At 40.3% G+C, this 21,871-nt stretch overlaps 1 protein-coding gene across 1 annotated transcript in view; it reads left to right on the top strand.

The window, feature by feature from the left end:
• DCC (DCC netrin 1 receptor) overlaps positions 1-21,871 on the top strand; it is a gene marked incomplete at both ends in the record, with an annotated part of 936,944 nt that overhangs the window by 589,534 nt on the left and 325,539 nt on the right. The window contains 2 exons of the mRNA XM_081097320.1: positions 1,963-2,117; positions 5,158-5,278. Coding sequence (XP_080953446.1) covers positions 1,963-2,117; positions 5,158-5,278 — 276 coding nt within the window. The remainder of the gene's footprint in view (positions 1-1,962; positions 2,118-5,157; positions 5,279-21,871) is intronic.

Consider the following 21,871-nt stretch of genomic DNA (forward strand, 5'->3'; position numbering starts at 1 on the left):
GAGAGAACATGGCAAAAGATCCTGGACAGAAACTGGCCACAGAACCTAGAGACAGAACCTAGTGAGAGAACCTGGCTGAAGAACCTAGAGACAGAACCTGGCTACAGAACCTGGATAGAACATGGCAAGAGAACCTGACTAGAACCTGGTGACTGAACCTGGCTGGAGAACCTAGCAAGGGAACATGGCTACAGAACCTGGCTGGAGATCCTGACCAGAACTAGGCTAGAGATCCTGGCTAGGCTGTTGATCAACTGAACGCTGTCTCCGTGTCATTCCTTCTTCGCCGACTCCGTCCACACCTTTGGGGACCCCTGGACCTGCTGGGGTTGGACCCCAGCAATTGACTATTGGCTAGTAAATACACAATCAACATCTGATATAAAATTGAGGACACAATCCAAATGAAACAACTAATATATTTGCTCAGAGGCATTCAAGAAATATTTCTGACCTTTTGGGATCATTGTAAAGGGACTGTAAAAAGTTTCATACTAATATTATTATCATTTATAAAGAAAAAATTTAGCCCAGTGTATAATGAGGATACATTTGCTTTAGAAAATTTCTCAGACATACCTTTTATCATGTCTTTAATTTATGAATATTACTGCCTCCCAGCCAAGTCATCTAAGTTAATTTTCCACTGAGAAAGATTTAAAAATTTAAAAGTTCAGTACTCTAGGTCCAAATATTTAATTAAAATTTAGGGAAATAAGGCATGGCAGGAGGGAGGAAGGAAGAATGGAGGGGGAGGGTGGGACGGAGGGAGGGAGAGAGAGAGAGAAAGAATTGTGATTGAGATTTTCAAAATCATTAAGTAGAAAAACTAGAACTTGAATCTTGGGAGCTTCCTACTAGCTCTCCCATCAAAGATTATAAATTCACTTTGATATGAGGGGGGTTTGCTAATTGTGGTTATAAAGAGAAAAATATGGTGGTTACTCAAAGGAGCAAAAATTAGCACTCCTTACTCATTGAGCATAAGAACAAAAATGACAAAAAAATACAAGCTAACTTTATATATGGTTACTAAAAATGCACATTTATGTCCTCAGTGGAAAGGAGATCAAGGCTGCTACTGGGCTGTGCATATAACCTGGGTCAATATGAATATTCAATTCTGACATCACTTTAATATTCCAGTGGAAGAGGATGAACATTGCTTTTAAAATCTTCCTCTCTCAGGCAGAGTTTTGAGGCTCCAAACCTAGGAGATTCATCAGCAAGGGTGTGTTACATTATATTTGTAAATTTCTTTCAGCTGCAAATTTCTATTACAGAATTACTAGCATTATGATAATTAAGACATTAAATCACACTAGGATATCACATACCATGCTGAGAAAATGATAATACAAATTGCTAGGACAATACCAATGTGTCCACCATAGGAGGGACAGCCATTTTTTGTACCCTGTTACCACAGCCAATGTCAACAGGGCATGAGTCTATCCCATTAACTCAATCCTAATGAAACTGGAATTACAGGGGCAGGAAGCTGCTGCTTCTATGCTCAGCGCTGTCTTCAGTTCTATCGGCATGTCCTTATTTATATCAGTAGTATAGTTTTCATAGTTTTATGTTCTTTTTCAGGGTAGGTCAATTGGATACCATTACTTGGATATTCACAATGTTTATTCTTTGTAGTTTTTTTTCCAAAAGTGTTTTTTCCCCTTTCTCTCTCTCTCTCTCTCTCTCTCTCTCTCTGTTTTTCTTCTGGCAAAACACCATGAACTGAAACTGTTTAACTGCATTTGGTGGTGGGAAGGGGGCGAGAGGAGCAGGAAATAGATAAATAGATGTGTTCTAAAGTAGTTCTTATATAACAAACTAAGGGTTTAGGGGAATTATTTGAATTACAAATATTTCCTATCCCAGAGCAGTGTTTTTAACTCAGTGCAAACCTTCGCATGCAAATTCACACCTCAGGCCACTCACTTTTGTTCCCTGTCTCTGCAGTTCCGCCCTGGTTCTTAAATCACCCGTCCAACCTCTACGCCTACGAAAGCATGGACATCGAGTTTGAGTGCGCGGTCTCGGGAAAGCCGGTGCCCACCGTGAACTGGGTGAAGAATGGAGACGTGGTCATTCCTAGTGATTATTTTCAGATCGTGGTAAACATCCCTTCTCATATTCGCTTTCCAATCCCACTCACCGCTGACTATGTTTTCAGGTGTGCTCCTGTCCTGGGAAGGAGGTTCCTGTCTGGCATTGGTGTGATGTGTTGAAAACAACTCTCCTAAGAAAGCAAATGACGCTGGACTTAGAATTTTTGAGCTGAAAAGAGTGATCAAACAGGACCTCTCCCTTTCTGGTTAATCCTCACCCAATAATATTTTCTCCATTGGCTTATTTAGAGAGGGTGAAAAGGAGGGAGATGGGGAGAGAGATGGAGATGGAGATGGAGATGGAGATGGAGAGAGAGAGAGAGAGAGAGAGAGAGAGAGAGAGAGAGAGAGAGAGAGACTGGTTGCCTTCCACATATACCCCGACTGGGGCCAAAGACTGAACATACTTTTGATTGTGAATCAAACGCAAGACCTCTGGTCTGCCTGCGAGCTGATACTCCAACCACTGAGCTACACAAGCCAGCCTCCCCCACCCCTTTTTGTTTTTAACAGACAAGGTTTTAAAGGAGGACTTAGGACTTAATTCCAAGTATTCTCCTTGCTGTTCTTGGGAAAACAGTTTAGGACCTTGCTCTGGACTATGTGAAGCCAGCTATCTGTTACTGCCGAGACTTACCTATTGTAATGAAGTTTCACTAGATGTGCTGCTGTGATTGCGGTAGTCTTACTTGGGTGATACAGGCAGCTTCCCTGCCAGCGAGGACCAGCTGAGCTTAGGTGAGAGTACACAGGGCAGGGGTGATGCTGACAGTGATGGTGGTAGTGGCCGTGGCAGAGAAGCCAGAGTTGACATTGCGTTATAATTTTGAACATTTTAAAGCTAAGAACAGTAGTTCTCATTTACTCTAAGTCTCAGTACACACTAGGTTCCTATCCTTGTGGGAGATAAGAGGAGCAATGGTACCCTAGTCACTGAGTTGTTATCCTGGTACGTAGTGAAAGCTCAGTGCTATATTATTGTTGTTCTTGTGACTGTTACCAGCAGAATTCTCTGCTCAATGGTAAATGCTCTATGAAAACTGTCCTTGCGATGTTGGTTAGCATTGGAGGTTCTGAATTCACACATATACACATATGAGAAACACTTTCCAAATGTTAAAGAACGTTTGCAGCCAAAGAAAGGTATGTGGGGTTCACATCTGTCAAAAAAGAGTGTTCTTCTAAGCCAGCTCTCCTCATAGAATGTGGCTGGAACATAGGTGCCCTGTGGGCTGAGGCTCAAGCCCTCTCCATGGCCTTTTGCCCCTGCCCCCAACCCCCGCCCCTCCCTCCCCCCCGGATCTCCATGCTGGGTCCCTTTGCCATGATCAGTCAACTTTCAGGAACTTCCATGGCCTCTCCGTGCCTGCATTATGCCATACTATAAGGGTTCTTAAGGGATAAACCCATAAACAAATTTTTGTCACTTTTATCACCACTTATTTTTCTCCCACTTTTAGTCGCATTTGTTTAATTGCTTGGGAATAGAGTAAGAAAGGGAAAATTTTTAACTTTTGAATGTCACACCAATCCATTAGTTCCTTTAAGTGTGATGCTATTTCGACTACCACTGAATTAAAAATGGCCTGCCAAGGGGCAACTTGTTGTTTATGCCTAAAATATATGCTACTTGCACATAAAAGAAATTACTGAGTGCCCTTAAGGACACATGATAAAATGCAACATTTATGTTTTTCTACAGTTTGAATAATCTTTCTCCCAGCATGACTCATTACAGCCAACCTCTTTCAGTGTTTCTTTTCTTAAGGTGAAAAGAAAATGTATGGTAGGAGCCCCATTCACATTAAATTGTGCTTAAAAACATTTCCCCAATCGCTCCAGAAATCAGGAGCCATTGTCTATCGTACAGGTAACATTTAGCACAGATAGTAACTTACATGTGAATTTTTAATTAGAAGTTAGTCAGCTTTATCTAAGAATTTTAAATCAGCCAAGAACCGACTCCAAGAGACTAAAAACAATTAAGAATTCCCCACGAGGTAATATTTATCTCTTAATGACTTCAGGGAAAGTGATTTAACACGTCTCACTTACTGAACTAATTCTTGCACTAATATGAAAGATAAACTGAGTTAGTATAATTAAATGCTCTCTCCAGTTCATTTTACCATCCATCCTTAAAAAAGATGGTGGCTCGACTTATATGAAATAAATGATAACCTTGCTTTCTGTAATTTATTGATTACTGAAGGTGAAACATTGTAGTCATATAACAGGATGCAATGGGCATAAAATATCCACCCAGCTCCCCTACAAATTCCGAAATTGTACATGTCAAGGCAATGAAAATTTCAAAAGGATTTTCAGACATATTTTCTTGATAAACAATTCTAGGAAATATCTACCCGTGATTTCTTGTCCCTTAGAAGCTGCAAAGAGGGGTGTTTTCGTTTCTGTGTGTGTGTGTGTTTTTCCCCTCCAGTAGCTGCTGAACCTCAGCTTCTTTCAAAAACAAGTCAAAGAATGGGATTTCTTTTGTTGCTACCCTTTGCTTCTTCTGTACCTAATAGAAGAGTTTTCTGTTTACTGCTCTTGTAGACACTGAGGAGGCTGTGTATTTTGGGAAGTCGATTTTTCATTGCAGAACTAGGTCAAGTTGATGCCCTGGGATTCAGCACAGTATTCGGAAGCTCTGACTTTCCCAGGTGACACAGGACATATCTGTGAGGCTGGGATGCTCATGGCCTCCCTTCTTGTTTCTTCTGTGAAGTTTTATTAAAATGTGTTTGTGGCCAAAACCAGTTTGGCTCAGTGGATAGAGCGTCGGCCTGTGGACTGAAAGGTCCCAGGTTCAACTCTGGTCAAGGGCATGTACCTGGGTTGCGGGCATATCCCCAGTAGGAGATGTGCAGGAGGCAGCTGATTGATGTTTCTCTCTCATCAATGTTTCTAACTCTCTATCTCTCTCCCTTCCTCTCTGTAAAAAATCAATAAAATATATTTTTAAAAAATGTGTTTATGTTCACTTTTTCTTTGAGTTTTTTTTCTTTTTAAAATATTTCACTTTGCCTTTTCTTCTCTCTAGGGAGGAAGCAACTTGCGGATCCTTGGAGTGGTCAAGTCGGATGAGGGCTTTTATCAGTGTGTGGCTGAGAATGAGGCTGGGAATGCCCAGACCAGTGTACAGCTTATCGTCCCTAAGCCTGGTAAGAGGAGGGAGGACTGCTCCGGTGCCTGTGGTTACAGTTATTCATGATCTGCTTCTCAAACCTATGGTTTTCCCTGTCTCTCAGTTGATTGGAAATTGTATAATTAATTAGTTAATTAAATTATACATTTGTGTGTTGAGAGTATATTTTTCCTAGCAAATTACATATACGTATGTATATAGTTAAATGGATAGCTAAGTAGATATATATCTTAGCTATCTATTTATCTACATATAACCATCCAGTAAGATATAGTCATCATCATGAATAATAGGTACTTCTGGGTATGAAGACAATGACCACTAAATTACTATGTTCTCCCCTCTCTTTTGTAATCTCCTTTTTCTTCAGCATTTTATATAAATACTAGAGGCCCGTTGCATGAAGAGATTCGTGCAATAGGCCTTCCCTTCCCCTGGCTGCCAGCACCGATTTTCCTGTGGCACCGGGGACCCAGGCTTTCGCTCTGGACGGAGCCTTCAGTCTTCACAGCTCCAGAAGGAGCCTTCAGTCTTCGCTCTGCTGCTTTGCCCCTGTGTATGAAAATTAACTGCCATATTTGTTGGGTTAATTTGCATACTCTCCTGATTGGCTGGTGAGCGTAGCGGAAGGATGGTTAATTTACATGTTTGTCTATTATTAGGTAAGATATATGTGTGTATGTATATACAAACATATATACATATGTTTACATATGTAGTCTTGAGTTGGTAAAAGTTGGTCAAAAAATATCTTGAACATAAAAATATTTTTTCTTAATCTTTCCTGCAGTAAGTTTAGTAGAAAGTAGCTGAAATGTATGAAACAGTCTTTCTTTTAAAAAAATATTTTTATTGATTTCAGAGAGGAAAGGAGAGGGAGATAGAGATAGAAACATCAATGATGAGAGAGAATTATTGATCAACTGACTCTTGTATGCCCCACACTGGGTATCAAGCCCACAACCTGGGCATGTGTCCTGACTGGGAATTGAACTGTGACCAAACTGTTTATAGGTCAATGCTCAACCACTGAGCCGCACTGGCCAGGCAACATAGTCTTTCTTTGGTTTCTATAATTTAAGTGGCTATCAAGGTGTTATATTTTGTGTATCTCTAATCAAATATCTGAAGACTCAGACTCTCTTAGTGCTTATAAGGATGGCTTTTTCTTTTTTCCTTATTATAACAAAAAAAGCAACAGTCAAAGGTGAGTAAAGGAACTATCTAGGTATGAAAAAGGATAATTAACTTCTGTTCGAGATCACTGATTTCCCTGATAGACTACTTCTCTCTCCACTTACTGTGCTTTAAGCATCAGCGTGCCTTCATGTGTGTGACTGAGTACATGCTCTTGTGCTGAAGCAGTAACGGGTAAGTAGGAGAAAGGAATCTCTAAACTCACGGTCTGTAATGTGAGCCCTGGTTTAAAAACTGCGCGTCATCTCATTAGCAATGACAGAGGGGCCCCCTTGATGTTAATACTGGCTGCTACTCGAGTCCCAAATTCTGGTTACCATCGATGTCCAGCTATGGCCATAAAGCTGAGGAAAATGCAAGGTAAGTAATCTCCTATTTCTAAAGAAAAGAATGAGATACAGTTTTTTAGGATTTGTGGAACTGACCAGAGTCCCAGTGATCTTATAGTCATCTTATAGTCAATTGCTCATGAGGATTCTCTGAAGTGCTGAAATCCACAGGATTAGATTGTCATGCTATCTTCTCCCCCCACAAGTCAAGTTGTAGAGACACTAAGAAAACCCCTTGAACAGTGTGTGTGTGTGTGTGTGTGTGTATTAGGGTGCTAGCAAAAAATGTGAAATGGCAACTCATTCTGAGTGAAAGTTCTTTGGAACGTCCCAACATGCTGGTAGAGAAAGGGGGAGGCAGCTGTGGGGAAAAGCTCTGCTTCCCCCTGTGGGAAGAACACAGGCGTGAGCTGCACGGGAAGAGAGCCGGGCTGCAGGCATCTTGAAGGGACCCTGCCCAAGAGGTCCTGATCGCTGAGCCCAATCCACCCAGAAGGCTAGAGGGTCACTGTCTGGGGTGGAGCTGGACTGGGGAGCCGGTGTGCAAGGTCAGATGGACCATACCTTGCCTGTTTCAAGGAAGGATCCAGTGATGGATTCCTAAGGTGGAGGCGAGCTGCCCCACAGAAAAGAGGCATGCAGAAACCTTCTGCAATGGTCGATTTTTAAGAGCACAAGTTGAGAAAAACAGCCTTTGTATCTTTATTCTAATTCTGTCCTCTCTTCTCTGATCCTGGAAAAGCCATAATCAGAGGAAGGGAAAATAGATCGAAGAGACTGAAAAAACAGGTGACAGATAGTCCCACTACCCCTTCCCCATTCCTGGTCTCAGGCCTACTCTGGGACATGGGAAGAAATTTTACAGTGAACATTAGGTTAATGTTTGATTTAGCTCTCGTGTGTGTGTGTGTGTGTGTGTGTCCCAAGTTGCTATCAGAGGTAAGAAATAGCTCTGACAAAGTGTCTTTGAAAGTAGTTGCTTATAATATTTCAGTAGTTTGGCTTATTCAATAGACCAATTATAGAAATTCAGTGTCACTTCCAGCCTTACCAACAGGCAGCCCTTTATTAGTGGCATCTTGCACTCCACTAGGGCCCTGATTCATTTGGTCTGTGTGACTGTAAAAGAGCGAGGCTCCCCAGGGCAGGAGCATCCTTTACCTTCTCGCTAGGGGAAGCCTCAGAAAATCTCAGTAATTCATTCCTCTCCCATCTAGATGGTAAAGTGTTGTCAGTAGATTCTTCACTCTTTGCCACTGCTTTTCATACTTGGCATTGGGTTAGAATGAGAGTAAAAGAAAATAAAGACAAACATCCAAAAGTGTGACAAGACACCATGGTGACTATCTCACATGGTCCCTTATAAATGACTAGAGGCCCGATGCATGAATTCTTGCACAGGTAGGGTCCCTAGGACTAGCTGGTGATCAGGGTCGATCTGTGGAGCAACCGGTGGGATGATTGGGGGGACCTGCTGGCACCCGCCTTGGCTGGCCTGGGGCCTGCAGGCTGGGGGCAGCTCCTGCATTGAGAATCTGCCCCCTGGTGATCAGTGTACATCATAGTGAGCGGTTGTTCCACCAGTCATTCTGCCATTTGGTCAATTTGCATATTGGGCTTTTATTATATAGGATGGGTTGCTTTTTCCTGCCTTATTCAATCAGGTCTTCAAAGAATAGCTCCCTGATTCCTTAGAGGTGCAGGGTGGGCTGTGTGCACAGATGGGAGAGGCCAGCTCTCGTATGAATGTGGCCCTGAGGCTGACCATGATGTGAAGGACAGAGCTCTCTCTGGCTAAGCTTTACCAATAAACAGCCACCGTGTATTTTGGACACATTATGGACCCGCGCTACCCAGCCATTCAGCTCTGGCCTGTGCACAGGCTCGCGGCTGAGTTACTCTTGGCAACCGCCACAGTCTGCTTCTCCCTGAAGCACACCCTGTGACCCCTGGGAGCCAGGGCCCATTGTTGGGATATTTACATAAGCCTAGTGAAGTTTCAGCATAGCCTTTCATTGTATAATTAGCGATTCTCTCTTTAGCCATTAGTGATTTAGGAACTAAACATTATCTACTGAATTAAATTACGGTAATGACTTATTTTTCTCTCCAGAAAATTAGTTTGGGAAAAACATTGAACTATGTGCACTGTAACATGTGAGCTATGTACCTGCTGTCCAGATAAAGAAACTCAATGGTATTTTAAAAAAATATTACACAACAGGAAGTTCTATCAAATATATATATAAAACTACAACCCCACATAAGGATGCAAACGGCTTACTGTCTCTCCATATATGCCTACACATGCACCTGCACACACAGAGAATGGCCCCTTGAACATTTAAGTATACTTTGCATATACATCAAAAATGCTCTGCTATATTCTGTAAAGGGTGATGAATGCAAATTAAAATAGTTTAACTGATTTATATCGCTTGTGTTGTCTACTAACCTCATCCAAGAACTAAGGAAAGCTTTATTGTTGTTTTCGTTAATCTATTTTAGTGCAGGGGGCCATTGGTTAAGATGTCCCCTTTTCAAATCAGTCCCCTATTCAATGAATAACCCAGCCAAAAAGTGTCAAGAATCAATGTTGTCACAAGAATAAGAAGTGCCAATAGCCAGATTTCCAAGCCAGGTAATCAATAAGTTAGCATCTAGTTGGTATAGCAGATGCTAATGAATTAATTACCCTGAGTCACCATCCAATAAGCCAGGTTTGGCGGAGATGGTAATTAAATTAAAAAGACTCTGGTAGCTGGGGCGAAATGTTAGCAATTGTCTGGTGCTAGGAGGAGGAGAGTAAGGGAAAAGGCAGAAAAGATCAGTAGATATAAGCTGTTATTTCTGAGTTAGCTCTCCTGGTTCTAGCTGTTGAGTAGCATTCCGTTTCCTAGCAATCATCTGCCATGTAAGGTAATCAGAATACCTAACTGTTGGGCAGGGAAGTTGAGGGACAGGGAGCTAGCAATGCAGCTATGATTGTGGCATATGTCGTCTAGAATATTTTTTAAAATATTTTTTATTGATTTCAGAGAGGAAAGGAGAGGGAGAAAGAGATAGAAACATCAATAATGAGAGAGAATCATTGATTGGCTGCCTTGTGCATGCCCCACACTGGAGATTAAGCCCACAACTCCAGCATGTGCCCTGACCGGGAATCGAACTTGTGACCTCCTGCTTCATAGGTCGATGCTCAACCACTGAGCCACACTGGCTGGGCAGTCTGGAATATTTTTAATTTAATGACAGAAATGGGTGAAATTTTCATGGGAGAAATAGTATATTTTTCATATCTACTATGCACAAAAGGCTATATGATTGCAAATGAAGAGACTCTATTATAAATATTATGTCTCCTATGTTAATATTGAATATTTTCTAATTCTGGCTTTGTTTCTTTCCTTCAGCAATGTAACACAGTAGTTTCCCACTATAGGATGAGAAATACATTGGCTAGGCATTTAGAAAAATGTGAGCTGTCCTCCCTGGAAAAGATTAGTGATTAAAAATGATGTTAAATTTAAGCATTTTATTAAGGCAGTATGTCATAGAGCCTAAAATTAGAAAATGTGTTTTTAATTCAGTCATGAACATTGAGGCATCAAATCAGAAGTCATTTGCATCTGTTTTTGTAACTTGTTCCCTATCAATATGAAAATACCTTGCAATCCAAATGGACAAGAGGAATATCTGTATGCATACCCATATAATTATTGTATATTAACTGCACCTAATTATAGTGTTTCTTACTAAAGTGTTGACTCTTAAAATGATAACCTTGGTGGAATTATGTGAATCAATGAAAAATTATACAATTAGTCTTAACACTTCAAGATCTGTTAGAATTTGATTTGTCATTGTATTACCACATAAGCAACTATAAAAGATAATGCAACTAAAGCTAAAGGGATGTACTTCTTAATCTGGTCTCAGTCACTGGTGGCCAATTAAGTTGAATTTTTTGTCTCTTAATAGGAGAAGGATTACTATGATTTAAACAATTTGATCTTAGTTGTATTTAGTGTGAGATCAAATTGTTCCTGGAGTTCTGTAAATAATTAAGAAGAGTCAGTTCCATGTCCTAGACCTGTATATTGATGGACTCAACCTGGAAAATCAATCATTAGACAGTTTCACATAAACTGAGATGTCCATTGAAACTACAGAAATTCTCTTTAGAGTTCCATCATTGTGTCTAAATGAATAAAAGTGCAATTTAGTATTTCTGAAACATAATTCCAATGTAGGGATGTCTAGCTATCAGTTTTCCAAGAAGGATTTCCCTTACAACCCTTAGTAATTAACTATAGCTCACAGGATACAGAGCCAATTTCTGTAGGATGGCTATTAATTTTAATAAATATGGCTATGACTTTATTAAGTCCACTGAAAAATTAATTTTGCTTTTTGCTTGTCAAAGGTTAAGGTAAAAAATAAAAGAAAGATATTTTCTACCTCAAAGTCTCCTTTCCTGTAGAAAAATATTGACAAAGTAACTCTTTCCCTGAGGGGGTCAATGATGGCCCAAGTTTGGCATAAACCAGTCATTTGATCTTTTGCTATCTAATATTTATCTAGTATATGAGATGTGGACACATCTAATCTCTACATTGTTCTCTAGTTTACCTATAGAGATTTAAAAACATACTGCAATATAGAAAATATTATGAGCAGAATCATGGATGGTATTGCCTAACCTTTCCATGTCTCCATTTCCTTAGCTGTAAAATTCAGTAGGTAATTGTCTCAAAGATTTAGTGCAATAAATGTATGTAGAAGGGACCTGTAGGTTGTAAATTACTGTACAAATGTTAACAATTACAGTGTTCTGTTGTTTGGTTTCATCTCAAGAAAAATAGCAGGCATATTTATTGGGATGGTACAGCGATAGCTTTCTCCTAGCATAGTTTTTCATCCTCCATGAAAAATTTTAATAAATATTTCAACAACAGTATCCATTCAAAATTTAGGGTTTTTCGCCCAATGGACAAGGTGAAGGTCAAGGTCTCTTTCACCGTGACTGCTAGTGGAGAGGTTTGCAAGGTTTACGGCATCAGTTTATTGACTTACGTATTTCATTTTAATGTAGGCAGAGGTTTCTCAGCTAATAAAGGCTTGTCATCCACCCTGTCCTTCGTTGAGGGTGTGCTGCAAGTAGGAATCTAGCTCAGTTCTTCATCGAGGGGATATGGCTGTCTGGCAGACTTTGAAATTAGAAATGAATGCTACAGTTCTATAAAAGATCCTGAAACCCGTAATAACTATACTTTCATACAATATGAAAGGCTTGATAGATTCATAAACATTGATCACATCAGACTTTGGTAATAAACACACCAAAGAGTGTTATTCTACATCTTTCTTAAAAAAGTCTTTATAGTAAGGAATTAGAAAAGAGGAATTAGAACGAACTCAGTCCTGCACCTGTTGTATGTTTACCTTTTACTTAGAACTCACCCTTTGGTAATAGGTATGTGTGTTCACACACACACACACACACACACACACACACACACACAATATGTTCTTCTGACATATTATTAGAGAATTTTAAAATACCCATACAATAATTAGTAGGAGGAACATATAATTTAGAGCTAAAATTATATAGGTATATCTTTAACTGATTACAGAGTGATGACATCAACATTGACAGGTACAGTGAAATGGCTCTCAGGTACACAGTGTGAAGGAATGGATTCCAATGCACAACAAAGGCCTCTGATGATCCCACAGGAAGCTTTGAAGTTGGGATAGCTCCTCAGGCTCCTCTGCCCCCAGAGATGAGTGTGACCTTCACTGAAGTGGTTCTCTGTAGCCAAGGACAATTACCTAAGATGGAGCCAGCAGCCACTGCCACGCCCTCCAGGGCGGAGGAATGAATACTAGATCTGGATGGTACATCAGTCCATCCACTATGGCCCTCCCTGTGCCACTAAAATCTATTTGCTTCATGCAATGTGTTATTAAAATAATGATATTAGGGTACAGGTTGGTCTTATTCCATGGGTGGAAAAAGGGAAGGTTAAGCTACACCCGCCGCCCCCCCCCCCCCGCCCGCCCAGTGTAACTGCAGCTGATATCAAAGCTGGAACTGGGAGCCTATCATAGTCTTCCCTGTTTCTCCCCTCCGCCTGATCATCTGGGTAGTTGTGCTTGCTTTGGGTGCTGTTATTTTGGCACAAGAAGCCTGAAATGGTCAGGCAACAGTGATAGCTCAAAGGTCAATGACAGAAGCATCACCCTCTGACTTCCCGGGCCACAGAGCCTACCCTTGGGGGATGTGGCACCATATACTGGTTATTGATTTGGAGCATAGTCTGCACCTTAGAGGAAAGCAGTCTATCTCTTTAGGATATTATCTCTAATCATTCCTCAACTGCTCCTTCAAGAAGCTGGACTTATTCAGTATCAAGTCTGCAGGTCCTCAGTGGTGAGTAGGTGATAGGGTTCATGGATCCAGGGTCATGGAGTCATGCCCATGCCTCTTTTGCTGGAAAGTGAGTCATGTGATCATCTGCAGTGTCATGTAGGATCGCAGGTTGGTGGCTCAGACACTTTGTGAGCTCTCAGAGAGTACTGGGGCTGATGTCCTGAGTACAGGACAAGCCAGTACGTGTCTATTCTCATCAAGATGAATTTCCGCCCTTTCCCGAGTAGAAGGAGTCCGATAGAAACAGCATGTTCCCAAGGGCTAGCTGCTCTCCCGAAGAATGTGTTTTATTGGTTGCTCCCCCATGGCCTCTGCGTCTAGTAGATTCAGCAGTAGTGGTAGCTGCTGGTAAGGAGCAGCTGCTTTGCTGAGTTTGAGCCATGCTGGTGGGCCATGCGTAGGTTCCATCCTGCCCTGCTAGCCTCTTCAATAATACACCTTTTGTATCACCTGGCTGATTCCAACTGGCTGTGTTATTCCAGTTAAAGAATTACTTAGTGCCTCTTTCAGAGAGGATGCAATCTGGTGTTTAGGTGACTCAAAGATCTTTGCACTTGGTGTTCAGTCCCAGAGGCCCATCCTCATCCTCAATCCCTCTTCTCCCAACTTCCTTGTTCCTGATCTTCTGATTACTCTCCCTGCAGACCCCTGGTCTATTAGCCAAGCCTGCTCAAAGTCTCTCTCTCTCTATCCCCCCCTCCCTCCATCCCTCCCTCCCTCCCTCCCTCTCAGTACACACTTTAGCAGCTGATAGCTCAATTTTGAAAATGAAATATATTTTAATAAACTCCACCATTATAATTATTCTAAGTGTGCATATTACATTTTTGGAACACCCTGTGTGTGTGTGTGTGTGTGTGTGTGTGTGTGTGTGTGTGTACGCATATGTGTATCTGTATGTAGCTATAGATATATAGATATAGATATGTATTCCTACGTTAGGCCATTTCTTTTTTCATCTAGGGTAGATCACATGTTGTATCCAATACTCTGCCCATTAGGAAAAGTTCTCTTATTGTTCTGCTGTCTTTCAGAGCTATTCCTAAGTGGGGCTATAGCATGGTTGTGGTTTACTTTGAGTGCACCTACATACCAAGCAGACACAGCTTGGTCTTTTAAAAGTCCTAGCTTTTTTAAAAAAATTAAATATAAATCTATCTATATTTATAATGAAAACTCTACTGTAATATATTTATTTTAGAAATCAAAATACATGAATACAAAGAGATCAAACAACAATCAATATATTCTAAAGCATGGCAGGGGTTTTAGAAATGTATGAGTTTGCCTTTGACTTCAGCCCTCATATAAATGACTTGGAGCATTCTCTGCCCCTTGAGACTGTTAGAAAGCCTTGGGAGATACGGCTTTTGTATTTTCAATCTAATGGGAAATAGAAACACAAGAAAACAAGCACCAATTTAACTTACGGAAAACAACATGGCAACAGAGCTACAGTCAGTCCTATTTAGAGTAAGATTTATATAAATACAAAAGAAAAGAAAACACAGAAGAGAATAGTATTTTCAAGAACCTTATTGCATCAGGAACTTTGTGCTAAGCACGTTATACACATCATTCCATTCATTTCTACAATAATCCAGTTCAGATTATATTATTTTTTTCTTTGTACAGATTAGGGGATGATGCTTCATGGAGTTCAGATAACATGCAATATCAAATAGCCAAAGTTGTGGGGCTGGATTTGAAAACCACTGTTGAATCTTTACTGGTGGGCACCAGGCTGAGTTAGAGCTTTGTAACCACATATTAATTGATTCCTCTCAGGAGAATGCAATTGTTTTTCCCATATTGTGTGGGAGAGAAAACAGGGAAGTTAACCAACTTATCAAGGCCCCACAGCTAGCAGGAAGTCTGACTTTTGTACCTAATGCCTCAGCTATTCTGTCCTAATGCGACTGTCCATCCGCATTCTGTGAGCCACATGGAGCCCGATCAGATAAATGGATGATATTTCTAGTTTAGTCAGATGAGTTTGGGGATTATTGATAAAGGCAAAGACCTTGAATTTAATTAAAATTTCTAAAATTTGCCACCCAAATGATTTCTGTCCAAATTCCCATTGTTCTAGAGTAGACGTTATTGCTTAGTGGTGGCAAGGTGAGTTTCACACAATCTCTGCTATCCAGGAATCTATAGTTTAAATGAAAATAAGTTTGACAGAATTAATCTTATCAAGTGCAATTAAGACAGAGCTACTTATACTGGTGTATTAATTATTCCATATTTATTAAATATCCAGAGAATATATAAAGACTCACAAACATAAATGCAAATTAGAGATGGTAGATGCTATTTAAAAAAATTAATTCCTTGTATTAATACTCCTTAAATTCTAAAACAGATACTCTAATACAGAGTTCTCTAGGTATAATTTTTTGTTATAAACCTATTTTAGGAGTACGGTATTGCCTCTTTTCACTCCGAATGACAAGGCTTCTATTGCCTTGAAATGTTCTTTCACTTATTTTTTTAAAAATTTTTTTCCCAGCTTTAAGTGAAAAGCTCTAGGTTACAAAAAGAAGTATTTTTAAACAGGAAAGTTTTCTTTTATACAAAGTATCTACTCATAGGTTTTTAGCCTGTAATGCAGTTCCTTAAACACACACACACACACACACACACGCGCGCGCGCGCGCGCGCGCGCGCGCGCGCGCGCGCACAACACAGTTAGTTAATAAGTGTAATTAACTAGAGTGTGCTATGCATAGATGTCTTCGTTATCTTGTATTGACTAATATCCACCAAGAAACTGTAGATTCTAGCCAAAACCGGTTTGGCTCAGTGGATAGAGCGTCGGCCTGCGGACTGAAAGGTCCCAGGTTCAATTCTGGTCAAGGGCATGTACCTGGGTTGCGGGCATATCCCCAGTAGGAGATGTGCAGGAGGCAGCTGATCGATGTTTCTCTCTCATCGATGTTTCTAACTCTCTATCTCTCTCCCTTCCTCTCTGTAAAAAATCAATAAAATATATTTTAAAAAAAGAAACTGTAGATTCTTAGTTTCCTCTGCCAATATTGATAAAACATATTTATTTATATGTTATCTGAATTTCATCATTGTAGAACATAAGAAAATTCACTTGAAATAAAAAAATAACCCATGCTCAAAATAAAGCATGCATCCTTACACAGCAAGAAAAGTTAAGTAGAAAAGCCCGTTTCCAATATTTCCTTATGTTTTTTCTGTCCCAGTTCCTATTTAAATAATGACATTCCTGATACATAAAATATTCTGTAGTTCTGAAAGATGTCAACTGAATGTATATGTATGAAAATGTACAAAAGTAGAAGGGATTAATTTAAACAGAGAAAACAATTCTTCTCCAAATAGTTTTTTTCCTAACAGTATAAAAGGAAAAAGAAATAAAAATACTGTGTAGCTTATTTTTTACCCTTCTCTTGTATCGTTGATTTCATGAATAGAAAGAGACATGAGATAAGAGAATCAGTGGCCCAGACATAAGCCTTTGAATCTCATGATTCCTTATCCAATTTCTGACATTGGATAAGGACAACAGCCCACCTGCTTTCTTTTCATATGTGAGCCTTCTCATTATTTAATCTGAGCTCTTGGAGCTCATTTCTAATCAGATAGTTTAGATCTTTAGCAGGCTGGCCAAGAAAAGGATAACATGACCTGTAGGGAAATTCAACTGATAGAAATGGTAAACAAACAAACAAACAAAAACTTTTGCTTTTTACATCAAAAAAATAACAATAGAACCTCATACCAGGTATGTAGTTAGTTTCACCTAAAGCATTATCCCAGAGGAAGCCACTCCTATTTTACAACATAGATGCTAAGTGGTGGCTTAAGCTGGTAGTCAAATAGGGAAGTTTGGAGCAAGAACAAATCATTGCCATGAGTCCCAGGAGTATGTGATCCAGGACACAGGAGTAAGCACCTGGAGGCTTAAGCAGCTCTTTCTATGGGAGTTGCAGGAACTTATTACTGAGTCTGTGGCATCTGCGCTGAGATGGACTTCGAAGTATGACTATGATTTTGCCAGGTGGTCCAGAAGGGCAAAGAAATGGCTGGTAGAGGAAGCATGATCCCCAAAGCCTAGGACAACAGCACAGAAGCAAAAATCCTGTATATGTCCAGGAAAGCATGCATGGCTCAGGAAGATGGGAGAGGTCTGCAGGGGCTGGATTACAGAATATTTGTTTCAGAATATGCAAAGGAAATTGGGCTCTTTGTCTAGGCTGTGTGTGATAGCAGTGGCTAGGATGTAACAGATCCACATGCTCCTATTGGCGTTTTTGGAAGACAACTCTGGAAGCAATGTGGATGATAGCTGGGTGGCCAGTGGTAGGATGAGGGACGGAAACTAGCAAAATTAACTAGGAAGGTATATCAGTAGGCTGGGCAGGAGAGAATAAGGCCACCTGCTACAACACATAGTTATGTTAGAAGTTCTTCAAAACATGGAGATTGCTATTAAAAGTACAGATGGATTAAGAATCTGGAATGATCCCTAGATTATTAATTTAACATAATAGATGGACAAGCCATTACTTTCAAAAGGTGGGAGACCAGCCCTGGCCAGTGGCTCAGCTGGTTGTCACGCTGTGTACCAGGGTGTGGGTTTGATTCCCCGTTAGGGCACATACTTAGGTTGAGGGTTTGGTCCCAGGTGGGCAAGCGTATGGGAGGCAACTTATTTCTCTCTCTCCCTCTCCCCCCTCTCTCTCTTCCTCCCTGCCTCCCTTCCTCTGTCTCTAAAATCAATAAGAAAAGAAACATATATTGAGTGAGGGTAAGATTTTTTTAAAAGGTGGGAGATCAAGAAGAGTGATTTAAGTGCATTATGACAAAAGAGCCTGGATGTGTGCTCACTGAAAGCTCCCTGTCTTTATATTTCAATCATTTGGTGAAAGAAGGGCCTACCAGGGGCAGACTCTCAACTCTTCATCAGGAGGTCTGAAACCCAAAAGGCAAGTACATGGTTTTACATGTTAATCGATAATGCTGAGTATAAACTATGATGTAATAAGAGATGAAGCAAAGGAGGTAAATATTTAAAAGATCGCAAAGCCTAGAAGTAAAACATTTATAACTAATGCAGGCAAAATTAATAGTCCGACTGAAAAGCAATATTCTGCTGCACATATTCAATAGATCTAAGCAGGAGGAAAGATGAGTGCAGAATATTTTGTAATATTCCCAGAGGGAAGTAATTATGGTCTGAACTGAGTGCCACTCTGATCATGGAGGGAAGTATAAATTCAAAGAATAATATGGGAGAGGAAATGGTTAGCAGTTTGCATTTGAATTGAAAAGGAGCTTTTGATGCTGAGGGGAATTCTGTAAATTGTTGGCATTGCTGATGGTAATGAAAAGCTTAAGGGAGGGTAGGACAGGGTCATGTTATTCATCCCAAGTTCCTTGATGATATGGAACTGAATCCTCCTCCTACTGATGAGATGATTCCTCCTTGCCGAACATATTGTACCCAGCTTTGAGGAAGGAACTCATTGTACCGCCATCTTGGAATAATGAGTTAAAGGATTTTGCATTATCATAAGATAACCACCAAGAACTTACTGATTTGATTAGCCCTTAAATATCAGAAGAATAAAGGTGATCACATTTTTCTTCTTCTCTCTCTTCTTTGTCTCTCCTTCTGTCTGTGACAGACACAGATTACGACTGAGAAATAGATTAGAAGTGGAAGGAATAACTTTGGCTGTTCGCCACCTGGAAATAAAATCCGTTTAATTTACCCTGAGTATCCTTGTTATAGTGTTAAATATAGACTAGATAGTTTAACATGGATTTATGTAACGAGTTCACAAATTGATTTTGCAGCTTGCCTGCTTTAGGAAATGAGCATCTGCTTACTGAGGTTTGAATTACATACTTATGTGTGGACTTCTTTTGGTACAATGAAAGGATTTTTCTTTTAAAAAAGATGAGGAAGTTAATCTATGATTATTTTGTCATCCCAATATTTTGAAAACTTAGAGTTCAAAACAAAATAAAACATGCCCTAGCCGGCTTGGCTTAGTGGATAGAGCATCCGCTTGTGGACTGAAGGGTCCTGGGTTCAATTCCAGTCAAGGGCATATGTCCTGGTTGCGGGCTCAATCCCCAGTGTGGGGCATGCAGAAGGCACCAATCAGTGATTCTCTTTCATCATTGAAGTTTCTGTCTTTCTCTCTCTCTCTACCCCTCAAATCAACAAAAATATATTTAAAAAAAAAAACAACAAAAAACCACCCCACAGTGATTTAGCATTTCCAGTCCTTTCTAGGGGAAACAGTCACTAAACACCTTATCTCTGAGTGACAGGATTAAAGGGGGGAAAACGAGGAAAAAAAAAAAAGAATTCCATTCCTCCTTTCCCTTTTTCAAGAAAGTCATGTCTACCTTATTAGAATATTAATTACTTAGCCTGAATGGCATGCAGCTAAGTTCTGAAGTTGAAGTCCTTGCAAGTCTGAAGATGAATCCAGAGAGGTTTCTCTTGGCAGGCCCCCACCTTCCTGCTCTCCAGTGGCCAAGTGTGATGTAATTGTCATTGGTGCCTGGATGGGGACAAGAGTATCAGCCTGTCATTTCAAGAATGACTACTAAGATTCATCATTATAATGTCCTATATTCCAATTTAAATTCAGCGGTGTTGCCACATTGTTTTTCTCTCTCCTGAAACATGGAAATTTGGGCGTGGGGATTGGGGATGGTTAAGAGACAGGGTTGACCTTTGTGAAGTCTACGCTTTCTCGCTGTCTGTCCGGTCTCTCTAAGGCACCACAGAGGAGGGAGGCCAGCTACCAAGAATGGTGCTTTATAAGCCGAGAGCTTAATATCACAGCCGCCCTTGTCAAAGGAGAAGCTTCGGTCTCCGTGCAGCAGGAAAGGGGATTTAGTTTTGTATAAGGCTCCATGGGGCTCTCCATTGTGTGCTTTAAGCCACCCTGTCCTTACCCATTTCTGCAGTGCACAGGTCTGTGGGTCTGTAACCCACTTTTCAAACAGAAAGCACTGAATGCAGTAATGAGTGTAATCCACTTCTATAATAGATAAACCAACCTCTTAAACTGACTGCAAACATGGCAACAACAACGTGCTATATAGTTATGACTAAATCTAGCTTTCTTACTAATTATTTCTTCTGGTGGGTTGAAATTTAACTCTCCAAAGAGACTTTCTTTCCCCCTAACAAGCTTGTCTCTCTTTCACTATAATCATTTTATATTCTAATATTACTTCCCTTAATTTCCACTTTCATATACAATAGAACTTTGCCTACCCTGGCTTTTTAAAAAAAAAAAAAAATCAGAGTGGAGGAATATATATATTTCAGGGTAAACATTGCAGGAACTATAGATTATTATTCTAAGTGAAATAAGCCAAACAGAGAAAGACAAATACCATACGATCTCACTCATATGGGGATTCTAATGAACAAAATAAGCTGATAAACAAAATAGAGTCAGAGGCATGGATACTTGAAACAGACTGACAAGGTCAGAGGGAGAGGGATAGAAGGGACTAAATGAAAGAAGGTGAAAGAAGGTGAAGAGATTAGCCAAAGAACATATATGCATAGCCCGTGGACACAGACAGCAGTGTGGTGATGGCTGGGGGGTGGGGGGTTGGGGGGGTGCGAGGGCTAGGTGGAGGTGGGTAAAGGGAGGGGAAGTGGGGGACATCTATAATAGTGTCAACCATTGTATATATATCACCCTGGCTCAGTTAGTTGGAGTGTTATCCCCTAAACCAAAAATGTTGAGGGCTTAATTCTCAGTCAGGGCACATAACCTAAGTTGCAGGTTTAGTCCAGGTCGGGGCATGTGCAGGAGGCAATTGACTGATATTGCTCTCTCAGATCAATGTTTTTCTCTCACTGCCTTCCTTTCTTTCTCCTTTCCTCTCTCTCTAAAATCAATGAAAGAGGATTTAAAAAAAAAGAAGAAAAAATATATATGTAAAGCCTTTGTAACTATTTTTGTTCACTAATGAATCACTAGGCAGCCTGCTGGATAAAGGCAATATGAATGACATTTTGAACTAGTATAATGGATATTTTGATTTACCTCTATTGTCAGCCTTTGCTTATTAGATCCTTTAAGGATGTCTCACCCTCATAGTTGTTATGTAATATGTATAAAATGTTTGTTTTGCTTTAAAAACACACGTCCTGCCCGGCCAGCATGGCTCAGTGGTTGAGCATCGACTTATGAACCAGGAGGTCACAGGTCCGATTCCAGGTTGGGTACATGCCCAGGTTGCAGGCTTGATCCCCAGTAGGGGGCGTGCAGGAGGCAGCTGATCCATGATTCTTTCTCATCATGGATGTTTCTCTCTCTCTCCCTCTCTCTTCTTCTCTTTAAAATCAATAAAAACAAACAAAAAACCCCACACATATCCTAACTTTATTGTCCGGTTTCCGGTCTGGTATTAGTTAACTAGAAATATCTGGCTTTTGTGTCTGCCTCTCTGGGTCTCCACTCTCTCATTTCTAGATTTTCCTTTTTGTATCTGCTTTTGTGGATCCTTAAATTCTACACTTCACTGAGCTCTGCATCTACCTACCCAGTGACACTGATCTTATGGAGCAGATTGTCCTAGAGAGGAATTCTGAGGGCCTTTTCACCTTTACTTTTTCTTCCAA

This window comes from Myotis nattereri, assembly GCF_964212035.1.
Source record: "Myotis nattereri genome assembly, chromosome: 8".
In the NCBI taxonomy this organism is placed as follows: domain Eukaryota; kingdom Metazoa; phylum Chordata; class Mammalia; order Chiroptera; family Vespertilionidae; genus Myotis; species Myotis nattereri.